Here is a 26574-nt window from a genome sequence, read left to right as displayed (position 1 = left end):
GATCGCCCCCTCATGGGCGCTGTCAGTGTTATTAATATTTACTGAACATATTTTCCGACAGTGCTCGACAATGTCGAAACGTTTTGGAGTTTGAACATAAAGTAGAAGAAAATCGTAGAGAAAAAAAAAACACAATACAGGCAAGAAACCAGCATCAATTAATAGTAGCCTGCTCCTCAAATATGGTATGTTTTGTGTGTGAGGTGTAAAATGAGACAGAGAGATGAAAAGAAAAAGATAATACATATTAATATACGCAGCCTGTTATCTTTAGAAAAATTTCCATTTACTCAACATGGATATAGCGGCATTATATGCTTTCAGAAAAAAAGGGTACAAGCTGTCAGTGTAGCATATGCCCATTCAAAATACCCTTTATGATGTTATGTGCATTTATCTTTTAAGTATTTATATATATAAAAATAATAATACAATAAAATATGAATCTTTTGAAACGGTAGAGCTCCAGGGAACGCTTTTGTAGTAGGCCTATATTTTTCTGAGAGTGCAACCTTGACGAGGTTGCATGCTGAAAGAATGATGATGATTTCAGTGTTAACGTAGGCCTATTCAGCATTGTGAATGTGATTTACTGCAAAACATGCAATATAATGCAAAGCAGACATGGGTCACATGCTTAGCTTTTTATTTTATTATTCTATTTTAAATATCTGTTCATTCTAATGTCATTATTTTTTTATGAAATTTTATTTTATTTTTATTTTTTTATTTAGATGATTTGGCAATAGACAAAAATTAACTGAAAAAAGCTGCTTAATTAATTATTAGCCACTCTCAATTTAACACTTAAAAATACATTAATTGTTATTTATTATTCTTTTTTTAAGCTGGCCCAAACTTGATTTAAACTTTTAAAATAGTATATTGACAGAATTTGCGTTTATTGATTTTCTCGAAATTAGCCATTCTGAATGCTGACTGAATTTTTATATATATATATATATATATATATATATATATATATATATATATATATATATATATATATATATATATAAATCTTACATTTTTGCATATTTCTAAGTCCAAGCAAGAATATATTAGCTCAACTTATATACCCACATGAAAAAATATAGGCTATACATGTTTTTGACATATATATAAAAAAATGTGCTATCTATTTACTGTAAAATAATAATATGGTAATAGAAGAACTAATGATACATACCAATCATAATATATAAACTTACATTTTTTTGTAAGATTAAAAGATTTAGAAAATACAATTTAATAAATATAAACAAATAGTACTACATTTTTACAACTCTAGCTATTATATTACAATATATCAACGTTTCTTTAGTAAAAATTATATTAGGTTTACAGTAGATTATCAGTTAATATACGGCTATGCTCAACTAACAGAGTTGTTTTGAATACTATAGTATAAATATTAATAGGCCTAAAATAGTAGCCTTTGGTTCAAAAGCACTATATTATTTATTATAAATCACTTTAGTATTTTTTTTTTCATGTGGGTAAGTTTGTTTCTACAATATTTTTATTGTATTGGGAATCACAGCATATTGGCTAATTTATTCAACAGATAACAATTGTACAAAAGTTCTGAAGTTTTTCCAACATAGTTTGTATTTATATGATCAAAATGTGCAATTCTCCACGTTTTTAAAAAAAATAAGTTGGATATTTCAAGAAAAGTTTATATGAGTTAAATATAGTTAAAGTTCAAATATAAGATACATTTTCAATCAAATACATACAGAAATTTCGAATGAGGGAATTATTAGCATGAAAAATTAAATAAATTGATTAAAAAAATGTTTATTAAAGTGTTTATTAAAAATGTTCTACATCGCAGTATTTTAAAACATCCAGCCAGGGGCCTGTTAACAGACAACTCCAGCTAGAGGCCGATCTGCGTGTCTGCAGACCAGCCTATCTCAGCCATTTTGTTTCTACGCCTCTTCGCCATGGCGGAGATGGACGACGGTGATGAGCCAGGTTTAGGACACTCTCACAGCGGTTCTTCTGGGTCCAAATCAGGGGGAGACAAAATGTTTTCCCTGAAGAAGTGGAACGCGGTGGCCATGTGGAGCTGGGATGTGGAGTGTGACACCTGCGCTATTTGTCGCGTTCAAGTCATGGGTGAGTGTTTTTTAGCTAACCGGCTAGCCGATAGCATTTCTAATCATTCTCAGATAAACAGACCAAGAATGGAGGCTGATGAATTTGATAATATCTGCCTGACACACGACCGAGTCGTTTTCAGCAATATAACACACTGCTGTCTACCGAGACAGAATTTGTTGAAACCTAAAGTGATGACATAAATGTTTACTCGAACATTGGAATGTGCATATAATGCATGACATACTGTTTAAATGCGACGAGCAAATGCATTAATGCTTCAAAACAGACGAGAATAGAAACATAGAATGCACATTATATGTAAATATTAAACTTACATTCAAATCCATATGACGTCTAAGATATGTTCAATAATGTATAAATTATGCAAATATACATGTGAAGGGGAAAAACATTAGTTTATGATTAATTAGTTTAACAGTTTACAGAAAAATGCAGATTAGGTAACGTTAGGCAGTTCACATTATTTGGTCAAGTCAGTGTAAATAATCAGACTATAATAAATGTGCACAGTCAGACTGTGATTTCATATGATCTTAGCCAGTCTGTCCTGTTCAAAAGCAACTGTGAAGTTCAAACTGTATAAATCTTATTATGAACAATTAAGACTTTGTAATATCTAGACTAACCAAAATGTCAAAATTTGATCTTATAGGAAAAATGACTTTCCTCTGCTGGCATTCTTTTTTTTCTCTCTTGACATTTAGTTCGGTAAAACCCACTCCTGCAAAATGGCATTTGTCAGCCTTTAAGTGATTGGGTTAAAGTTGGTTTTATATTTGCACATTTGGATTTTATCCATAATTTCAGGAAAGCGTTCTTTGCCAATTTTAAATAGTTAAGCACAGCAGCCAGTCAATTAAATAGCACTAATGTATCATATTTTATAATATTATATATCATTTGTAATTTCAGACTGAGCAATCAAAGTAGCATAATAAACAATATAGAGATCAGGTCAGAAGAGGTCACTCTCAAAAATGAACTAATGTGCAAATATAAAACCATGTTTGGTGTACGTTTGGGCAGACCTTATAAATTCCAATCCAGTAGTATCTGGATGCAGACCTAATGTCTCAGCTTTGCAATATCAGACACAATGCACTCAATGGAGCTAGTGACGTCACTGTTGCAGCTCAGCTTGCAACTGCACCAAGTCTGCAGTCAGACCACTGTCATATATTGGGCAAATGCTTCACTAGCTGCCTTTAAACTGTGCGAATGAACAGACGTCACAATAAAACAGACATCACAATACCGAAGTAAGAAAACTCTCTGTTGGTATTTTCTTTTTAATTTACAACTGTATCTGAGTTTTAGTTTACTTCTAGCACAATATATAAATCCCAGCAGGTGTTTTTGAATATGTCTGGTTTACTCCGTTTCAGATGCGTGCTTGAGGTGTCAGGCTGAAAACAAACAAGAAGACTGCGTTGGTAAGTTAAAGCCCATGTGAAATCAAAATGTACCATGTTTATTTTGCTCGCACACATTGTTAATCTTTAGGTGAACGATTAATCAGTGCATGTTAATCCACAGGGGAATTTTTTTTTTTTGGTAATTCTGACCATTTGCTTTCATGCTTGGAGTGCCAGCCTTTATCTGTTGACATCAGCTTAACTGCTTCACTGCTTAACGGGTTTAATTTGGGACGGGAGCGGGCTGTCTAGCAATATCGCGGATATTGCTATGCGAATGAGAGAGAGAGAGAGCGCGAGCGAGCTTTGCCTGTGTGTGTGCTTGGTGCTTGTGTGTGTGTGTGTATGTTAGTGCGCGCGAGAATGAGAGAGAGAGAGCTTTCCCAGATAGCAAAATACACTCGGGCCAGTTCCGGCTAGATTCTCGCCTGCCAGAGACTTACCACTCAGCCGGGCTCCGGCTGCCGGACTCCGGATGCTTGTGGACTCACTGCCCGTGGACTCACTGAATCAATCAGGCCAGATGCGGCAGCCTTAAGTGAGCCGACGCTGCCGCATCCCTGCCGGAATCGGCCCGAGAGTAATGTGCGCTGGGCCCGGAGCTGGCGCGACTCAGTATTTATATATCTTTATATAAAACCTTTTGGTATTACATTGGTACTTGATACATGGTATTACAAGCCTTTGAGTTGATATAACAGCAAACGCCTGTGTGTCTGCTTGGTGCTTGTGTGTGTGTTAGTGCGCGCGCGCGCGTATGAGAGAGAGAGAGATTTGTCTGTGTGTGTGTGCTTGGTGCTGTGTGTGTTTATACAGACAGCTTGGCTGTCTGGACTATAGCTGGGGGATTTTCGGTTTTGTTCTCCCCCGCTCTTTAGCGGGATCGGGCGTGGCGGGCAGAAAACGGGGCGGGTCGGGCAGGGGGACAATAAATTCTTAATATAAGCGGGAGTGGTCGGGTTCGGGCTAAAACCTGGCGGGTGCGGGCGGGATTCAAAATTTAGTCCCGCGCAGATCTCTAGTTCGTTACTCGAAGCTTATTAAATCAGAGCTCGATGAGGACCTCTTCTGGTTAAAGTGTGGGAAAGCACTGTGTTGCCAAAATGTCAAATGTTCACAACTGACCAACTCATTCATGTAGTAATACAACAGCAGCAATATAAACTAATTACTCAATTACTGTAGTTTTTACACATAAGATATATTACGTTACACCACTGATGACTGTAGTAACATCCAAGGTATTCAAAAGTGTATCATATTACAGCTAATCCTGTTCCAAGCGGGAATCGAACCAGCAATTCCTGCATGGGAGGCGAATGCTCTAGAATGAGGCTATGTGAGTGATGTATTTGGGCGAAATAAAAGAGAGTTGGTCTCTGTTAAACACTATACTACGATATGCAGTGGTTTTAAAGATAGTTGTAAAAAAATACACTAATACACTTTAGTATGGTTCAAAACCTTTTTACTATAAATTACTATTGTATTTTAGTTTAATTACTGGTGTGTGAGACAGGTGCAGTGCGTTGAAACAGTAGAAATGTATGTAATCGACGCCTAATCTCTCGCTATACACTTTACTAACCCATGAGGGTGTTTAAACCTTTAAATCAAAATTCGAAGCAATCACGTGGGTATAGGCGAAAATGAAGCTTCGGAAGTCACTGATCACGTGATGATGGCAAAATGAATCAAGCTCCGGTACACTGCGAGATGTATCTTTTTTTGATACATGCTTCGAAGCCTCGGCGCACAACGTCACATCACTACATCATACTGAAATAAAATTCTTATCAATTTCTGGTTCGTATGGACTTTAACTGTAGCATAATTTCTGGCATACTAAGTACCTGCCTTAATTAATTACATTAAGCCCCAGTAGCAGATGGCAGCACTGTTCACTGCCAGAGCAGTTTGCCCTTCACTAATATTTTCCCTCATCTTTATTTCTCTCAATATACACTACCTGACAAAAGTCTTGTCCCCTTTCCAAGTAACAAATAATAATACAAAATAATAACTTGAAAAATAATAACTTGACTTCTAGTTGATCATGTGGTATCAGAAGTGGCTTATATGAGAGGCAAAAGCCTCTATCACGCTTATTTTACCCAAATAAAATATGATCATGCCTTGATTTGTAATTATTTAATAAGGACAGTAAGGTTTGAATTTGCTTAGAGCTTGTCACTTAACAAATAATGTACAGTGTAGAATATGAAGTCATGGTTCAGTGGATAACGGCTTAATATTGTGTATGACTCCCCTGAGCTTGAAGGACGGCATCCATACCGTCATAGAGATCTGCAGTGACTCAAATAACTTAATAAAGTCATCTGGAATGGCAAAGAAAGCTCTCTTGCAGAGTTCTCCCTGAGTTCATCAAGATTCTTTGGATTCATCTTCAATGCCTCCTCCTTCATCTTACCCAAGACATGCTCAATAATGTTCAAATCTGGTGACAGGACTGGCCATTCCTCGAGCACTTTGACCTTCTTTGCTTTCAGGAGCTTTGATGTGGAGGCTGAAGTATGAGGAGCGCTATCCTGCTGAAGAATTTGCCCTCTCCTGTGGTTTGTAATGTAATGGTTTGCACAAATGTCTTGATACCTCAGGCTGTTGATGTTGTCTTCCACTATGCTGATCTTTCGCAAGCCCCCATACTGAATGTAACCCCAAACCATGAATTTTTCTTCATCAAACTTGACTGATTTCTTTGAGAATCTTGGGTCCATGCAGTATTTGTATGGATTGGGATGCAGTTCAACAGTTGATTCTTCAGAAAAATCTACCTTCTGCCACTGTTCCAAATGATTAACTAGAAGTCACGGTATTATTTGTTGCTCTAACAACAAGGATCAACGACGAGACTTTTGTCAGGTAGTATAATACACAATCTAATAATAAAGAATAGGTGTTTGATGGAGATATATCCAGCTGCAGGCCCGCAGAACCACACACGTTTTAGGCACATACAATCTAGGACACACAATCTAGGCAAACCATATATGGTAACTAACTCTTTAGCATTATCGCCACCTATTGAATTTCACAAGTATGGTTTCCCATTTCAGTCATTATTATTATTATTAATATAGCGTTACGATCATTTTAACATCTCTGCAGTTTCTGAACTCAAATTATGTAAATAAAAGTAATTGGTTAAAGACACTTATGACTTTATTCATGTGTCCACATACACAAAGAAAACATTATAGACCGTCTAATTGTTGGATTAAGTGTAATAAACAAATTCAAGATTTTAATATTATTATACTTAATTTAAAAAGCAAACAATAATATGTCACTTTAAAATAAATTAGCCTACTAGTTAATCATTTAAACAGTATATATAGTTATAAACTGATTATCTTAACTGATTATCTGATTATAATTATAAGTTTATATATAAAATACTATCTTTTACTAAACTGTCAGAGCTGTTAGTTATATATATATATATATATATATATATATATATATATATATATATATATATATATATATATATATATATATATATATATTATTTTTTTTTTTTTTTTTTTTAATTAATAGTTAATTTGTTCCTATTGCTAAATTTTGGTTTAAAAAAAATTATTGCTTACTATAAATTACTACAGTATTAAATGTGGGAAATCATTAATTAAAAGATTATTAGAAAGTTAAGCAAATAAACACTTAAATCGATTGAGTAAAATATGAATATGTTATACATTTGTTACATGTAAAAAGATTTTTATTACATATAATGTATTGCCTATATTAACTTGCTATTATTTACTTCATCATAAATTAATCCATTATATAAATTAAACCTGTCCAAATTAGATCGTTCAGCAAGGCCAGCAAATGAGTATCTGCCATATTATTGTCAGATAATGACTGATCAGCTATAATGACTGATTAAAAACTGTTCAGTCTATTATATTGAATGGCGATCGGAAACAATGCTCCCCATTCGACCGTCTCGATTGCAATATTTGTGAAATAAAGTAAAGTAAACGCTATTGTTTATTGTGTATAACATTTATTAATCATGTATATCAAAATATATCGATGACGATGTTCAAAAAGACGTTAATAACATTAACATCCGTCGTTACCATATGGTTTGCCTAGATTGTGTATCCTAGATTGTGTGTGCCTAAAACGTGTGTGGTTCTGCGGGCCTGCAGCTGGATATTATTGGTTTGATGAGATTTAATCCGAGATTGTTATGGTGAAAAAGTCTTATGTCTCTATATCTCATGACATCAGAGTAACAGTGATTTTTTTTTTTTTTTAGAAACTATTTGGTTTAAATTGATAACGGTAAGTAGTACAATTGTAAGCTCAAAGTGTCTGTTCTGCTCCAAACAGCATAATTTGCACAGTTGCACACAATGCAGAAGGAATTGGTTGAATAATTTTATGACAACATGAGCATGCTTTCAAATGTGACTTTATTTCCCTACATATTTATAACAACTCCATTATGCAGGCAAATTAGGCTACAAAAATTTATCCCAATATCAAACCTTTACATGACCATATCTTTTGCAAATGCATACTATTGAAATTTCCCATTTTAATGTTATTAGACAGTGATTTGTTTTTTATCTGGAGTCTTTAAATTAGCTGTTTTTAAATGTGAACTCTTCAAAAAAAGTTTTTTTATCTAAAGTATTTTTATTATTTTATTTCTTATTGATTGTCGTTAATGAATATTTATTTTTCTAAACCCTTTTATTATAGAAACTAGTTTCTTTTTTTTTTTATAAAAAGTTAGTCAATTTTATCAGTTTTCCCCCTACTTTTCTGAAATAGCCAGAGAAGGTGAAATGACAATAAATTCAAAATTCTCTAATATCTTGGCTATAGAGTTGTCAAAAATCTTCTGTACAAATCAATACTGAAATAAAAAAGTTAATTAAATAAGTGAAAATAAAAGCATTTCCTACTTGCTTTTTGAGCGCTGTTGAGTGTTTTCTTGAACACTGCTTATTGGCCTTTGTGTTCACTGTGACTGTGATCACTTTCAGTACCAATTAGTACTAAAATCAGTACTTTTGACAACATTTTGGCTATGTGTTCCACTACATCACATAGCACTGTACATCATTCTTGAATAATTTGTTATTAATTAATAGTAGTATTAATATCAATAATAGTATTAATTAGTATTAATAAAATGCTTTTTGATCATGAATTATTTCGTGCACTTAAAGGGATAATTCACCCCAAAATAAAAGTTCTATCTTGTCATCTTTTTCTCACCCTTCACTTGTCACAAAACATGTTACAGCTTCTTTTTTTCAGTTGAACACAAAAGAGGATATTTAGAATAATGTTTGGAAACATGGAACCATTGACGTCTATAATTGTTTTACTTACTATGATAGTCAGTGTTTAAAAAAAAAATAAACAAGAAAAATAAAATTTTGTTAGTTTCTGTTGTTTATAATTTGTAAAAAAAAAAAAAAAAAACAATAATAATAATAATAATAAAAATTGGAAGGTCACACACAGCTTCAGTCAGAAGTTTGAGGCTCACAGTTCGTGCAGAGTTCAAGGTCTGAAGAGCCTTGTGTGAATCTGTACTGGAGAGAAGCCAATACTTTTGAGTTAGTTGTGTTCAGGTGACCTTGTACATTGCCTAAATATTATTCTGTTTTTTTTTTTTGCATATGATAATTCATACTTAAAGCTGAACTGAAGCCTCATTCGTTACAATACAATTAATTGTAAACATTTTGAATTGCATCTTTATATTGTTTTTCCTGTTATATATTTATTTAATTATTTTTAGTCTCAGAAGTCTCTTTAGTCTTTTTTAGTCTCTTTTTTATGTCTCAGAAGTGTCTTGTTGACATCCCTACTAGTAAATAATACACTTTTTACACTTATCAGATGCTTTTGTCCAAAGTGACTTACTGTATACATATTAGGGTTAATCCAACTAAAGCACCCTGGGGTTAAGTACTATGTCCGATGACACAATCCATAGTATTCATTTGCGTCATCAAACGCACCCTGCCATCACACTAGTTGGTTGGACAACTGGTACAATCAAAGGACAGTTTTCATGTTTGATATTTAAAGCAGCAACAAAATCAAGAAAATCAAATAAACAGTCTATAAACTTTTAACAATCTATAAATACGATCAAGAAAAAGATTACAATTGAAATAAAGTGTTCCCCGATCGTTTCCCGAGTTTTACCGTGTTCAAGTACAGCAACTGAATGATAAAAATAATAAAATAAAATTATCACAAAAAATTGTTTACACCTGACTGCTTTAAAAATCATTTTAGAATCACAGGCATCATGTGAATGAAAACGCAGGCAAATGATAAATTATACAAAAATTGCATATCCTGCGATGTGACTATTGTGAATGATCACGTCACCATAGCAATGCTGAAGTAATATATTGTGCAGCCCTAATTACAACCCGTTATTTCTTTCTTCTATGGTACTGAATTTATTATTATTGTTATTATTATTACTATTTTGCCATCAAAGTCCAAAGCTTTACAGGTTTTTTTTATTGTGTTTTTCCTCTCAGTGGTGTGGGGAGAATGCAACCACTCCTTCCACAACTGCTGCATGTCCCTCTGGGTGAAGCAGAACAATAGATGCCCACTATGCCAACAGGACTGGGTGGTACAGAGGATCGGCAAGTGAAGACTCAAGCTTCGTTACCCACATCTCCTCCGTCCACTTTGGCACTACTCCGCTTAGGGAGACCAGACTGACTTCAGAGCATCTCGAGGTGCTTAGTGTGTAAGAAAACTTCGGTGTGTGCATGTATGCGACCATGGAGGCAAAAATCCAGAACTTTATCCCTCTGTCACCTCATACAGCATTAAGAAGAGATCCGGCAAGATTCACTTAAGGTTGTGAGCGTGACTTCATGTGCGTTGATCTAACTGTGAGTGTGTGTTTTAATTATGTTAGAAATAAATAAATAAAGCTGATGTTTATAGGAGTGTGTTACTAGTGATTTAAAAAAATCATTTTCTGATTATTCTTGTTGTTTTAAATCAATTATTAGTCATTACAACTGTTCAAATGTCTTTAAAAAGACCTCCCTGGACGGGAGCAATAGTTTACTAAAAAAAGGAAATTATGTCAACAATTATGCATATTTTATGAATTCAAAGTACAAATTTTATCTGATAAAATATTTTACAGAACAAAACTAGAAAGAAAAATAATGTAAAAAACTTTTCCTTGTGGCTTGTGCAGCACTGAGAGCTGTCTGACAAAGCATTTCGTAAGTCTTTCTCCAGTACCCTGCTTATTTCTCCATCCTCTGCTAATTCCAGTGAAACAATTAGCTCAGGATTCGAGAGCTTGCGATAAGGCCTGAAACCCATGAGAACAATTTCACAATCAAAGGTGTAGTTGCTTTTAAGTCAACAGCAATTAATTAAATTTGTATTAAAACTCCCCCTGCAGTGTTTCTCATTATGGGCTTTTGTTCTGGAGAGTGTAATTGAGTGTAAATCTGATGCACAAAGATGTATTTTGGTGGTTGACATGATGTTTAAGACATTGAGACAAGCTTAAATCACTGAGAATTACAGCCCAGCAACATTAGGTACCTTGTAGCTTGTATTCAAAATCATGTATATTCATATTTGTTGGATCCTTTTTGGCTGCCTCATTATCTTATCAATTGAAACATGAATAAACAAAATGTTCGTGTTGTAAAGACAAGCAAGAAACGTATTACTCTACAAACAAATTTGACAAAACTGAATTGCTACATGATTTATTTCTAATTTGTAAACAGAAAATAACACAATCAATAGATCTGGGCTGCGTCCGAAATCACATAGTACTCAGGTACTGCATTTGAATTTAAACGTACTACTCAACCGTTAGAAAAGTTTGAATCCTAGTAGTATGAATGGACTTGGACGCCCTGCGTCAGTTGTTTTGCTTTACTCCCATTCGTGAATTCTCTTGCGGTGCATCATAGGATAGAAGCGTGCATCGCCTGCACACTTCAAAATCTAGCTGGTAGTTGTAGGTCATCTGGGTACTTGCATACTGTTTTTCGAATTTTACATGTGTCTCCCAAATGGCACACTATGCACTTACACACACTCAACAGCATAGTATGTGTATTTAGTGTCGTCCCAAATGGAGCACTAATGTTTTTATTTACTTAGCGGAAATTCAAACTGCTTGCCTGATGATGTTTGACGGTTGCCAAATTAGTGACATAAAAGACCAAACTACCAACTAATACCTGCCATGAGTATAACCGCATCCACCATCGAGAGGCGGTATAATCACTCTCGTAGGATAATTTTGCTTTCACATTCTTAAATGAATAATCCAACCCAAAACCTTCGCCACTTTTGCAACGTGAGCAAAGCTGCGTTCGTTGAGAGCGTGGTGTCCAACATTCCACACTTCTTTTTACAGAGTGCATCATCCGATTAATAAATGTGCATGTATTATTATTAAAGTTTTTAGTTTGAACGCACTACTCAGGGTGCTTTCACAACTGTTAATCGATTATCTTGTTCCGAAACAGATTAAAATTGTTACATTGTTGCTCTTTGCTCTTGGTGCGGTTCGCTTTCACATGGTAAAGTTTCTAAATGAGCCAAAATAGCTAAAAACAAGTCGTGTGACTAAACTCTTCTCATATTAGTCAGTTTCACTTTTTTTTTTTTTGCAGAGTCCCGCTTAGCTGTTAGGGCGGGTGGTGGTTTGGTAGCGTTGTGTCTGAAGAGCGAGGAGGGATGCGGTGGGAAGGGTGTGCGACGTATTTGAGGACCGGGAGGGAGAGCTGCGAATTCCGGGAGATTATCGCTTATTTGCGGGCATCAGGGAGTCTCTGTGCATTTGTGGGAGACTGCCGGAACTTCAGGGATGACCTTCCGCCCAACTCATAATTCTCTCCTCATATAGCCGTAGGCCAATTACATATCCATAAAACACCATGATATAGCCGGGCTCTGATCGTATCGCTTTCTCACTACAATCGATAAGCTCCAGAGTTTGTTTCAATTGGGCCGAGACCACCTTATTCAGGCGATCTCGGAGCGATTGTTTTGGCACGGGTCTGCGTGCGATTGCTGGATTCACATATGCCAAACGAACCGCGCTAACTGGGCAAACGAGACAGGTTCCAAAACAAAAGTCTAGGTGTGAAAGCACCCTTACACTATTTATACTACAAAATGATGTAAAATAGTGCGTAAGTATGGGATTTGCGATGCCCTTAATGAATTCGGACATACTACACGGCGCGCTTACTGTTTTTAGCGTACTACATAGTATGGAAGTATGCAATTTCAGGCGCAGCCCTGGTCATTTACATGATTGTTTCTTAACCACGTTCCTGGATTTTCACGAACGCTGCATGTTTTGAATATCACCTTTGTCTGTTACACCCATTACAGGTCTTTCAGTCTCTGCTCATGAACTAATGATCTGACTCTGGTGATTTGGTTAAGGATGGAAAACGTACAGAGCTGGTCCTCCAGGAGCGTAGTTGAGAAACACTGATTTATACCATTACAGTAGTAGGATTGCAGCAGTTTATTTAACAATCTACCTTATACATTCTTTGGAAACAATGGTGCACGAATCTGGGTTAAAAGTGGCCAAGTTGACATCAAGTTGACATCTTACTATAATATTTACATCTAATGTATGATTATTCTCACACGCTTGTCCTTCATTGGGCTCGTACAATGAGCTCTAATACTCTGTAATTCTTGGAAATCTCAAAGTACCAACAGCAATACAATCTATTGGCTCACAGTTTATCAGCATTTGGGGAATTAAAAAGTAATTTGAGGTTGCTCATAAAGGTTATAACACTCTAAGCACTCTACCGAATAGCCGATTGCAATGAGAGACCTTTTACGACGTAAAAACTCTTTTCTTTTGAGAGCTCAAGTTGAAAGTAAAGGACTGAGCACTAAGAAGCAACAATTGCATTGTCTGCCTCTTAGCATTGTGGCTAAACATAGTCCAAAGCCTCTTAGGTTCCTTTCCTTGAGCAGTATCCATGAATTAGCATACAAAGACACTTAAGAGAAAATCCCGTTTAAGGTTTTTAATTCTGACTGAGCAATTACGTGAGTGGCACACAGAAGGCTTGGCACCAAAGCCTCGTTGTTCCTGAGCATATCAGAACGTGCCACTGTGCCGCTGCCTACATTTCAGTCCTTCTTCATTTTAACCCAGAGCGTCATATAGTGGATCCCTCACCTCGCCACAGCCATGAGTGACATGGGTGGACTGAAGAACCTGGTGGCCAACACAGACTACCTGAAAGCACAGAGTCTAGACGAGAAGGAGATCAAGAAACGAAGATGTAGCCTAGGTCTTCCTCATCTTGGGAACTGCACAGATGTGCGCGCATCCGTTTCCAAGGGCTTTGAGGACATCTGTGAGCAGCAGCCCATCGGGAGAGCATGTTTCCGTCAGTTCCTTTCAGTCTCCAGTCCGGAGTACCTTGCTGCTGCAGAGCTTTTAGATGAGTTGAATTGCTGGAATTTAGCCGAGGCAGAAGCTAAAGAAGAAGCCAGACTGAATATCATCAACAAATTCTGCAAAGCAGACTCTAAAAGTTTCCTGGCTTTTCTGACAGAGGATGAGGCAGAGAAATGCAAAGCTGTCTCTGAGAAAGACTTTGAGGAGGTGATGATGGGACAAGTGAAAGAAGCCACGCAAAAGTTCCTTAGAGGACAACCTTTCGAGGAGTATCAGACCAGCCTGTTCTTTGACAGGTTTGTGCAGTGGAAGAAGTTTGAAAAGCAGCCCATCACTGATAAATACTTCTATGAGTTCAGGACATTGGGGAAAGGAGGATTTGGAGAGGTGAGTGTTTGCTCCTTTTAAAAATTGTAAAACATCTTGTCTGCAGAGTCTTGCTTAGGTTGTCAACCTTTTCTTGGTACAGTAGTTTTTATGATTGGATATAAATTATTTGGCAGTTAATTTATATTTACGTTTATGTCTTTGGAACGTAGGTTTAAAACTATTCATTGAGTTGGATTAGACCAGGGATGGGCAAACTTGATCCTCGAGGGCCGGTTTCCCTGCAGAGTTTTGTTCCAACACTAGTCAAACACACCTGAACAAACTAATCAGTGTCTTCAAGATCACTTGAACTCTATAGGGAGGCCTGTTTGTATAGGGTTGGAGCTAAACTGTGCAGGACACCGGCCCTCCAGGACCGAGATTGCCCACCCCTGGATTAGACCCTTAGTATCTCACTCAAAAATGGCCAAAGAGTTTTGATAATTTTCCTATTTAAAGCTTGACTCTTCTGTAGTTACAGGCGTAAAATAAGAGGTTGCTCTTTTCAGGCTGTGATGGCAAGGATCTATACTCTCAATTCGATGTAATAATCAAGGAACTTTGTTGTAGTACCAAGGCTGCAACAGGTTCAATGACATTGTCCGGTACCTCAAAATCAGTTAACTTGTCAATATAACCAACATGACCTTACATGTTTTGCAACCATAGAGACATTTGTGAGGAAAAGCGTATAACACATTTACTTTAGTTGCTGAAGTATATTCATTTTAACTGGAATTCAAGGAAGTTAGCCGATTTCCTGGTGTCGTTTTTTAAATATTACGCCAGATTAAGAGTATAGTTCCTAAGCATGTTAGTCTAGAAAATGGCAACATTTCATTTTGCGTATGATAGATCTAGCCAAGAGTCAAGCTTTAAATAGGAAAATTTGCTAAACTCTTTCTTCTTGTAAAAGGGGAGTTGTAAAATTAGTCTTTTTTCAAAAAAAGAAAACACTGTTTCTTTAACAGCTGACTGACCACGAATTGCACTTACAAAAAAGACTTATTAAGCTGCTGTCACACTGGACTTTTCTCCTCATAGACTTCCATTCATACGCACGCGAATGCATCAGACCGGAAACGCAAGTTCGTGCGTCAAGTTTCGCCGATGGCTGCATTGCAAAGTTCAAGCTTGGTGAACTTGGACCTGGGAAATCACATCACTTGACTGCGTGAGACCAATCGAGGATCAATACATTACCTCTTTGGAGATAAATTTTAAATATGGAGCAATCGCTTTATTTAATGTCTAACCATTTTGTTAAATCCTGCCCCTTTTCACAGCGCCATATGACAGAATTTCCCATGCACAAACTCTAATGTGACCGCACCTTTAGTCAGGATTATATTGACTGGTTAACGCATGTGATATCAACAGAAAAGATAAATAAAAGCAATTCAGCAAAAGAGCAAGGATGTGCATTAGGAAAGTATGACAATTTCTCTTTTCTTGCTTCCTATAATAAAATCTGCTCAGCAAATCATAGCTCGATTTCCCCAAAAGTGTACTGTGATAGCAGTGACACTATCATTTATTGCTTTTTTTTTTTTCGTTTCAATAAACCAAGACACAAACTTCTAGCTTGTTCTGCTATTTGGTTTTATGGTATAGGGTGTCCAAAATAAGTCCTGCAGACCTTTCTGGAACCTCCTAGTAAATGCTTGATTAGCTGGTTTGGGTGTTTTTATTTAGGGTACAAACTTAAATATGCAGTACATTAGCTGGGTTTTCATCACCCAAACAAGCTAATAAAGGTCTGAGTGCTACAGGAGCACTAGGGGCATGTGGATTTTTTTAAAGCAAGACTGGATGCAGGACTGTTGACATTCCAGAACTGAACTTTGGTAACCCCTATTTTTGGTTGAAGTGTAGATAGATCTGAATAGTATTTCAAGTGTGAATTTTCACTGATAACTAGAAACTGTAATGGTACCCTTTTAAACCCCACTCTGTACAGGTATGTGGTGTTCAGGTCAAAACCACAGGTCAGATGTATGCCTGCAAGAAACTGGACAAAAAGCGTCTGAAGAAAAAAAGCGGGGAAAAGATGGCTCTTCTGGAAAAAAAAATCTTGGAGATGGTGAACAGCCTGTTTATTGTAAACCTGGCCTATGCGTTTGACACAAAGACCCACCTGTGCCTGGTCATGACCCTGATGAGCGGAGGGGATCTGAAGTACCACATCTTCCATGTCGGGGAGGTTGGCATTGAGATGGAGCGCATCATTCACTACACTGCACAGATCACCAGTGGTATCCTGCATCTACATTCCATGGATATTGTCTACCGGGATATGAAGCCAGAGAATGTCCTATTAGACTGTCAAGGCCAGTGCAGGTTGTCAGACCTTGGTCTAGCTGTGGAGCTACCAGATGGGAAAACCACTACTCAAAAGGTAAGGAAAGGAAAGTAAAACAAGCTTTTGTGAAGACACAAGTGTCTCCTGGGATATGTCGGGTGTAACATTATTGGTGTGGGGAAGATTTGCAGTTAGCAAAACCAGTTGTTTGAAGTCTAAAATATGCATAATATATTTGCCATCACTTGAGATGAACACTCACTCACTTTCCTTCAGCTTAGTTTCTGATTTAGGTTGGCACAGCAAAATGAACCCCCATTACACAAGCAAATGTTTTATGCGCCAGATGCCCTTCCAGCCCCAACCAAGCAATGAGAGTACACGAACTCATGTACACCCAGAGCTGGGAAACACCCACACACACTACTGCCGATTTACATTTATGCATTTAGCAGACACTTTATCCAAAGCGACTTACACCTGTGAACACACACCCAGAGCAGTGGGCTGCCTGGGGAGCAGAGGAGGGTTGGTGCCTTGCTCAAGGGAATCACCTCATCCATGGTATTGAGGTGGATATTCATTCTACAAACATTTGCTGCTGGTACCAGGACCCGAAACTGAGACCTTTGTATCCCAAGTCCAACTCTCTAACCATTTATTTTATCCAATTCACCTGTACTGCATGTCTTTGGACTTTGGAGCACCCGGAGGAAAATGCAAACTTCACACAGAAACATTTGGGACGTTCTTGACAACCAGCGACCTTCTTTCTTTGCGATCACAGTGCTAACCACTGAGCCGCCACTGCTAAACACATGAGCACCGAAAAATCCCATTGTTACCTATAATCATAAATGTATGATGACAATTTTGCAAAGTACTTATAAAAACGAATCCTAAATCAGCATTATCCTATCCTGTTTTTAAGAATACAGTACCTTCTTCCAGACTTCAGTTCTAAACCTGCATCAAAATACATCCCTAGCACGTTTAAGTAACCTTGAACCCTTTGATTAGCTGGTTCAAGGTATGTTTAATTTGAACTGAACTCACTGTCGCTGTCCAAGAGGTGAGTTTCCAACCCTGTTTCTAGAGTCTTATCTGACCTATTTAGTTCCAAGTGGGATTTGAATTAGCATTAACTGGCATGGAAGACATGCACACTAATAAGAACACTAAAGTCGACAGCCTACAGCATCCTTTGCTAGCATATCTCCTGAGAGGTCAGGGAAGTGACATTTACCATTACTGATCTTACCAAACAGCCTCCATTACATCATGGCACATTTTTGATGTCTTTCATATCTGACCTAACTACGAATTCTCTTTTAACAAATGGGAAACATTTACATTTATTAATTTAGCAGGCACATTTATCCAAAACAACTTACAAATGATGAGATTAATCAGGAAGGGTTTTTAAGGTTTGTTGTCGATCTCTTTTGACTTATGGAATTGGTTCCTTTGTTTCACTCCCTCTGGCAAATCCTCTCTCATGGCCTTAATGATTATAGTATCAATCAGATGTGCTCCTCAAAAGAAGTAAAAGTAATCTCTTGTATAAATACAATGAATTTGGACATGCTACTTACTGTAGCTCACATACTGTATTTCGCCAACTATATATGGTACGGAAGTATGCAAATTCAGACATGGTTACTCAATACAACTTCAAGACCAATCTACCAGAACGTTTTTGATATATCAAAATTAAATCACTAAGCGTCTGAATTATGAAATTTGTATAGAAACTTTCCAAAAAGTGAATATACACCAGAATAATTTAAACTATACATTTTTATGGCTGATATGGTGTGATTTAAAGTTAAATATGTTACTTACTGCTGCACACATTCTGTCGTCATGCACATTTTTACTCCCGTTTTGTTTGTATGCCACATTCATAAATGATACCCCTGATTAATCTCACTATTCTCAAATCCACTCCCATGGCCTCATTGGATAGTAATATGTCCTGTTGCCCACTTGAAGTGAGTTATTCAAGTACTAAAGAGGATTGAAAGCAATTCGTTTGGAAGACATCAATATTTGTGATGTACAATTGATTAACTATTTTCTCAGGATTATTATGAATTTGCGGGCAGCACAGTGGCGCATTGAGTAGCGCCTTACAGCAAGAAGGTAGCTGGTTCGAGCCCCGGCTAGGTCGGTTGGCATTTCTGCGTAGAGTTTGCATGTTCTTCCCGTGTTTGCATGGGTTTCCTCCAGGTGCTCCAGTTTCCCCTAAAGTCCAAAGACATGCGCTATAGGTAAACTGGGTAAGCTAAATTGTGTATAGTGTATGAGTGTATGTCCTGGTTCACCAGGTTGGTGGTTGAGCGTTACAACCCACCTCATACAAATTAGAATACGAAATACAAATACGAAACACCAATATGATGCGGCTAAACATCAACTTTGATATAAAACCGCCCTGGGAGCAAGTGTTATGAATTTGCACATACTCTTTTCACATACTATATTGTAAGGAATAGCATATTCAAACGCACCTGTGGAGGTAATGTGCCTTCTGGAACAGGGTTGAGAAACACTGGCCAAGAGTAAGTTTGTAACTGGAGAGTAAATTTTGCATTGATAAAATACTTCAAGGCGGTTCATTCCGCTGTTGCGACCCATGATATATCAGTGAGTAAGCCAAAGGAAAGACATTGAGTGAAGTACCTCCGATAAGTTTAGTACCACAGTACCTCAGTTCAATTTAACTCATCAAATTCAGCCATTTTTCTTCCAAAAGTTTGTTCTATAGCAGGGATCACCAAACTTATTCCTGGTACTTCGGTGTCTTGCTCGATTTTAGTAGTTCGGTGTCTTGCTCGATTTTAGCTGCAACCCTAATCAAACACACCTGAACAAGCTAATCAAGGTCTTACTAGGTATACTTGAAACACCCAGGCAGGTGGTGTTGAGGCAAGTTGGAGCTAAACCCTGCAGGGCACCGGACCTCCAGGAACGAGATTGATGACCCTTGTTCTATAGTGTTACAAGGATGCTGGAGCCTATATCCCACCCTAACCCATACATGCCAACTTTTCCATTTTTCCCAGGAGTCTCCCATATTTAACATTCATCTCCCACCATCCTCCCGTTTAGTTATTTCTTCTGGAAATCTTCTGTAATTTATATGATACCTGATTGGCTACGGTCGCAAACCCCCAACAACAGGGGTGTCAAAATCCTGAAGGGCCGCAACATTACACAGTTTAGTTCCAACACTTGCCTGTAGGTTTCAAACAAGCCTGAATTAAACACTCAATCAAACACTCAATTAGTTTGATCAGGTGTTTTTAATTAAGGTTTGAACTAAACTGTGCAGAGCTGCAGCTCTCCAGGAACTAGGTTTGACACTTGTGCCCTACAACCACCAACCACACCCAACAGACAAATGTTGGCAGGTGTGCCTTCACAAGATAAACACAGCAGGACAACGTTATACATGTAATAAAATTGGATGATATAATTGCCAATACTGTATTCATATACATTTTGGAAACAGATAACTCTTTTTTCGTATTCTTAAAATTACTCTAATAAGAAGGTAAATTGAAAGCTAGGGGCAGCACAAAACCTTAAATAACCCCTTACTAGTGGTAATCATGGTATTACCCAAAGCTGGCATTGATTTGATTTGGCAAAGCACTGCTTAATTCAAAAGAGCATGTGGCCTTCAAGGCATACTGTTTAGATAGGAAAGGACTTTCAGTGTGTATTTAAATTAAATTTTAGCAATTTTGAAAAGGCCGTAGAGTCTGTACCATGATACAAACATAAAATATGATTTTAAATGTTTTTTCAGGTGGCTTCAAGAAGGATGAATGACTTTCTTCATAACCCCTTGTGTTGTCTTTTCCATCGTAGGCTGGCACCAAAGGGTACATGGCACCAGAGATCCTGAAGCAGGAACCGTATCGTACCTCAGTGGACTGGTGGGCTTTGGGCTGTAGCATCTATGAGATGGTGGCCGGTCGTGTCCCCTTTAGAGACCACAAAGAAAAGGTTGCCAAAGAAGAGCTGTTAAGAAGAACTCTAGAAGATGAGGTCAAATTTGAACACCAAAACTTTGACGCCCCCTCAAAGGACATTATCAGTCTTTTTCTGAAGAGAAACATTGAGGACCGCCTTGGCAGCAAGTAAGTGTTTCTGTATTTCATGGCGAGAAGATACACGGTTTCCACTCTAGGTCATTATTAGGACATGGTCAGTCCAACTCTGCCCTCTGCGTGCCAACATAAGAGCAGAATGTACTCTGTCAGCAAAGTTATACCAGCAAATGGAAGCAACAGGCTGTGTGTGTCAGCACTGGCAGAGGGTTTGGAGCCTCAGAAATGGGTTTGGATGAAGCAAAGTATGAACGTTAAAAGATAATAGCTTTGGATCTTTCATGTTGTGGGTGAAGACACCAAATGATTCAATACCAGCTACATTGCTCTTAGGATTATATTACATATTAGGACATAATACTGTTCCCGAAGTCAGTTACTGAAACTATTTCAAATCATTAATGTTCCTGTAAAAGGAACTGTTTCACCCAAAAGTAAAATTATTATGTTATTTACTCTTATGTTGATCCAAACCTGCACTGTTAATTTTTCCATGGAGGCTGGAGGAAAATGTTTTATGAATCTATATACAGCTTCATATTAAAAGTGACCCAAAACACTATAAAAAAAACTCCACAATTGATCAGAATTACTTGAAACCGCATATTTACCAATGCAAACAGAAATCATCTGGATTTCCTGGAGCCAGCCCCTCAAGGCGAGTCGATGAATTGCAGTTTTAGTTACTCCCGTATTGACTTCATTAAGGAAAGCGGGAGGTTGCCGCTTGGATTATACGCATTGCTAAGGAGACATTTTAATGCGGTGGGCAGGGGAAACTGCACTCCTACGTCAAGTTGCGGTGGGCCTCAAAATGGGAGAGATTTGGATCCTACTTTACCGTCAGGAAATTTAAAAAAAGAGACTTATTGTGTATTCATCACTCCAATATGACTGTGGACACACTCTATCTATACTCGGTCCTGTCCAAACAGCTTACAAAAGATGATTTTCATCATAGGTGCCCTTTAATGATAGTGTTATATGCCTTAACCAGACATATATCAATACATAATATTTATATTCCTTTTTGTTTGTTATTTTTGCCAACAGTGATGACCCTCGGAAGCATGAGTTCTTCAAATCCATCAACTTCCCTCGACTGGAGGCTGGCCTCATTCCACCTCCATGGGAGCCCAAAGCCAACGTTGTGTACGCTAAGGACACGGGTGACATCCGGGAGTTCTCTGATGTGAAGGGGGTGAAATTTGACGCCAATGACGAAAAGTTTTTTAAGGAGTTCAGCACGGGGGCTGTGCCGATTGCATGGCAACAGGAGATGATTGACAGCGGACTCTTTGACGAGCTCAGTGACCCAAACAGGAAGGAATCGGCAGCGGGACTAGAGGATGAGGAGCAGCAAAAATCCAAATCTTGCACTCTTCTCTGATAGAACATATCGTATGATTAAACATATTGTATATTTAACAAATTTAAAAAGCGTTTATGTATTTTTTTATACATAAGTATTCAGATTTTCATAGCTCATTCCTGTGACTATATTTAGAAGGCTGTACACTGTTAAACCAAGGATAACACTTTAGAATAATAGTCAATTAGTTAATGTATTTACTAACATTAACTATGTATGAATAATCTTGTAAAGCATTTGTTGATTACAGTTCAACATGAACTAAAGTATTATTAAAATACAAAGTTGCGCTTGTTAACATTAGTTACTACAAAGTAAGTTAACATATTTAGCTTAAATAGCATTAACTAACGTTAACAAAGATATATAAATACCATAATAAATGTGTTACTAATTGTTTGATCATGTTAGTAAATACACAACTAATAGACCATTATTTTAAAGTGTTACTATAGTATGATTGTAGTATCAATTGCTCGTAATACCAAGTGTTTTTAAAGAGCAGTTGTTTGAAAGACAAATCATCGCCTTGGAATTATAAGGTTCTATCTGCGTTCTAAATGATTTCGAGATATTGAGCTTCAAAGTTTTTGCATTCCATATAGGGGAATTACCAACCTACGTCACACATGACGTCACACGGGTTCAACTATGCCAAAGCGGTTACAAAAAAAGAGCGGTTGCAATAGCAAACATGTCGTGTTGCGCGGAAGGATGTCAAATTCGAATTCAAAACTTGTTACCGTACACCACACTGCTTGTAATGTCAATCGCAGACGTCTCTGGCTAACAGCCATCATAAGAGCTGAATGGAGTGAGGACCTAATTAAAAATGCTCGACTGCAGTTTTCATTTTATATCAGGTAAGTTCACGCTATGCTGAATCATACACATTACTCGTTTTTGATTGCAGCAATGATTTCAGCAAAAACTGTTAAATAGTGTTAATTAAACTGCGGACACTGAATGCTAAGAATAAAATGTAAAAATGTACATTCACATACCCTGCCGTACAGGTGCAGTTCTCTGTCAGAATGTAGTTGTTTTGCTTGTTGATTACCCAGGCCTTGTACAGTTCTGTCTTCTTTCCTTGTCCTTTGCTAGGCAGAATCTCGGTTTTTAGCTCTACAAAGTTTTGCATCTGCTAATCATGGAACATTATTTCTTGCACATGACCACACACAACAAAATTGTTGGCATCCAAAGACTTGTAGGCCTTTAGCTTCTCTCTTGTAAAATCTCTTGGAGTTTCAATAAGATAGTTGTATCCAATGTTTTGTGAGGGTGCTATCGCAAGTAGACCTGTCAGATGGACGCCGCTAACTTTAACGTTAATTTTGCCTAATAAATGTGCTTATCACTGGGTGACAAGGTGTTATAATACGCTGAAAGCATTATGTAAATTATATATATATATATATATATATATATATATATATATATAATATGTAATCAACATAACTTATTTCTAAGACAACAACAAACTCTGTACTGCATCGGATGCCAGTCCGTCGCTGTAAATGCTAGCACTGTGCGTGAATCCTGAAAGTTTACAAACGGGTAATTTGTCTATAGCAAACAATATGTGTGTGACGGTTCTCTTTAATACATTATAATAACAGAGACCCTAAATGTACTCTGAATGTAAATTATCTAGTATTAATTCTCTTAAATTTGCAAATTGGGGTAAAAAAAACATGGCAAATTGAAGATTTAAAGATTGAAGCTTTTAATTCATTTTCATGTCATTTTCTGTTTAGAATTATGAGGTTACATCTGGCAGATCATTCATTGAAGCATTACTTTTCAACAAGTACAGTCAGTCTTAATTTAATTAAAAAAAATAAAAATAGGTGTTGTAATATGTTGATGTTTGAGAGTTAAATTGTTTTACATAACATTTATTTAATGTTTTAGGATAAATATTTTTTGCTTGTTCAAATTAAACATACAAGACTAAATATTATTTATGCAGCTGTTCATTTGATGTAATTAATATGGTAATATTTATTGAATTATATGCCCCTTGAGTTAAATTAAGTATTTGCCCTTTAAGGTTTAATATCAATTTTAAAGACTTTAAACAATGAGCTAATGAGTTAACAATGAGCTCAACAAAGTTTAATACACACTAAAAACTGTTTCACTGACTATATACACACAAAAAAAAAAAAATTTACATTTAATGTTACATTTTTTTAATAACTGTTTTTTCTCCAACAATGTAACCTCTAACAGCGCAATGTCAAAAATGCTTTAAATCATCGTGTTTACACACATCTTTTCAGTTTAAGGTTATTTCTTTCTGGTCTTTCCACTGTCAACAGAGCAATCTAGAGAAACTACAAAGAAAGCTGATCCTGATTGGTCGTCATGTGTGCATTTGAAATGCTGATTGGCTTATAGAGCCAAGCTAGAGATCGGCAGGCACTTTTTTCCAGGGGTTTCAGTACAGCGTAACCGCTACTACGTCATCGGGTGGGCGTGGCCTATCTGTGAATTTGCATAGGTCACGGATCATGAGCAGATTGTGAAAACAGCCGTTAGATTCAGATACCTGTACGTATTCGCAGGGGTTTCGTGTCAAATGCCTTTTATATGCAGTACTAAATAGCTGTCCTGATCGCAGGTGTTTCATGTGAAGTCAGTGTATGTTATATTAAACAAATTAACTTAAGATACCTCTCAGATTACATTAATACTGTTATAACTTAAGATACCTGTCCCGATCCTACGGCTTTTGTGTCAAATACTTTATATATCATATACAGTAGCATCAGATACCTGTCCTGATGCCAGGGGTTTCATGTATAATTACTTTTATATTAGTTAACATCAGATACCTGTCCTGATGCCAGGGGTTTCATGTATAATTACTTTTATATTAGTTAACATCAGATACCTGTCCTAATGCCAGGTGTTTCATGTATGATCACTTTTATATTATATACAGTAACATCAGATACCTGTCCTGATCCCAGGGGTTACATGTATGATCACTTTTATATACAGTAACATCAGATACCTGTCCTGATCCCAGGGGTTACATGTATGATCACTTTTATATACAGTAACATCAGATACCTGTCCTGATCCCAGGTGTTTCATGTATGATCACTTTAAATACAGTAACATCAGATACCTGTCCTGATCCCAGGTGTTTCATGTATGATCAATTTTATATACATTAACATCAAATACCTGTCCTGATCCCAGGTGTTTCATGTATGATTACTTTTATATACAGTAACATCAGATACCTGTCCTGATCCCAGGTGTTTCATGTATGATTACTTTTATATACAGTAACATCAGATACCTGTCCTGATCCCAGGGGTTTCATGTATGATCACTTTTATGTATATTAACATCACATACCTGTCCTGATGCCAGGTGTTTCATGTATGATCACTTTTATATTAGTTGACATCAGATACCTGTCCTGATCCCAGGGGTTTCATGTATGATCACTTTTATGTATATTAACATCACATACCTGTCCTGATGCCAGGTGTTTCATGTATGATCACTTTTATATACAGTAACATCAGATACCTGTCCTGATGCCAGGTGTTTCATGTATGATCACTTTTAAATTAAATACAGTAACATCAGATACCTGTCCTGATCCCAGGGGTTTCATGTATGATCACTTTTATATACAGTAACATCAGATACCTGTCCTGATCCCAGGGGTTTCATGTATGATCACTTTTATATATATTAACATCAAATACCTGTCCTGATCCCAGGGGTTTCATGTATGATCACTTTTATATACAGTAACATCAGATACCTGTCCTGATCCCAGGGGTTTCATGTATGATCACTTTTATATACAGTAACATCAGATACCTGTCCTGATCCCAGGGGTTTCATGTATGATCACTTTTATATACAGTAACATCAGATACCTGTCCTGATCCCAGGTGTTTCATGTATGATCACTTTTATATTATTTAACATTAGATACCTGTCCTGATCCCAGTTGTTTTGTGTATGATGACTTTAAATAAAAATAGAAAATAAATATGAGTTATGTTAATTTACTAAGATTGAGAAAGAAAAATTAACCACGATTTATTACAGAAAATGTGGTATTTATTTGTTTAAACATGACTGAATACCATATTTTAAACCACAAAAACACGGTTAATCTTACCACAACCATTATTATTTGGTTTAAAATGGAAGTACAAACGCCCAGAGACAGTAAAACGGATTAAAACGAGGTCAGCCGGTTTTGCTAATGAAATCTTTAAAATATAACATTATAACAACAAAAAAATAACCTGTATGATTGTTTTTTTCCTTCGTTATCCACCGCGGTAGGTTCTTTATCCATAATCATCCTGTTTGAAATGACCGCGCTAAAAAAGAACCTGTACTGCGCATGATCGGTGACC

The 26574-nt window shown here is 36.8% G+C and overlaps 2 protein-coding genes across 3 annotated transcripts in view; both read left to right on the top strand.

Annotated features, from left to right (window-relative positions):
* The first annotated feature begins 1949 nt into the window (after positions 1-1949).
* rnf7 (ring finger protein 7) lies at positions 1950-10516 on the top strand. Its single transcript, NM_001012498.2, is given in 3 exon segments — positions 1950-2127; positions 3519-3566; positions 10103-10516. Coding segments are annotated over 3 exon segments (342 nt in total). The 5' UTR covers positions 1950-1952; the 3' UTR covers positions 10222-10516.
* Positions 10517-11305: 789 nt separating this feature from the next.
* The window catches only part of grk7b (G protein-coupled receptor kinase 7b), an 845646-nt gene continuing 830377 nt past the window's right edge, over positions 11306-26574 (top strand). The window contains 4 exon segments of one of the 2 annotated variants that reach the window (NM_001033090.1): positions 13751-14391; positions 16334-16771; positions 20555-20826; positions 21850-22295. In NM_001033090.1, the coding sequence (NP_001028262.1) occupies positions 13792-14391; positions 16334-16771; positions 20555-20826; positions 21850-22186 (1647 nt within the window). In that variant the 5' untranslated portion in view covers positions 13751-13791 and the 3' untranslated portion in view covers positions 22187-22295. 2 annotated transcript variants of the gene reach the window in all.

This window comes from Danio rerio, chromosome 18 (genome assembly GCF_052040795.2).
Source record: "Danio rerio strain M-AB ecotype USA chromosome 18, GRCz13ab, whole genome shotgun sequence".
Taxonomy (NCBI): Eukaryota; Metazoa; Chordata; class Actinopteri; order Cypriniformes; family Danionidae; genus Danio; species Danio rerio.
The sequence above is the reverse complement of the archived record's forward strand: the minus strand, read 5'-3'. Positions and strand labels throughout refer to the sequence as shown.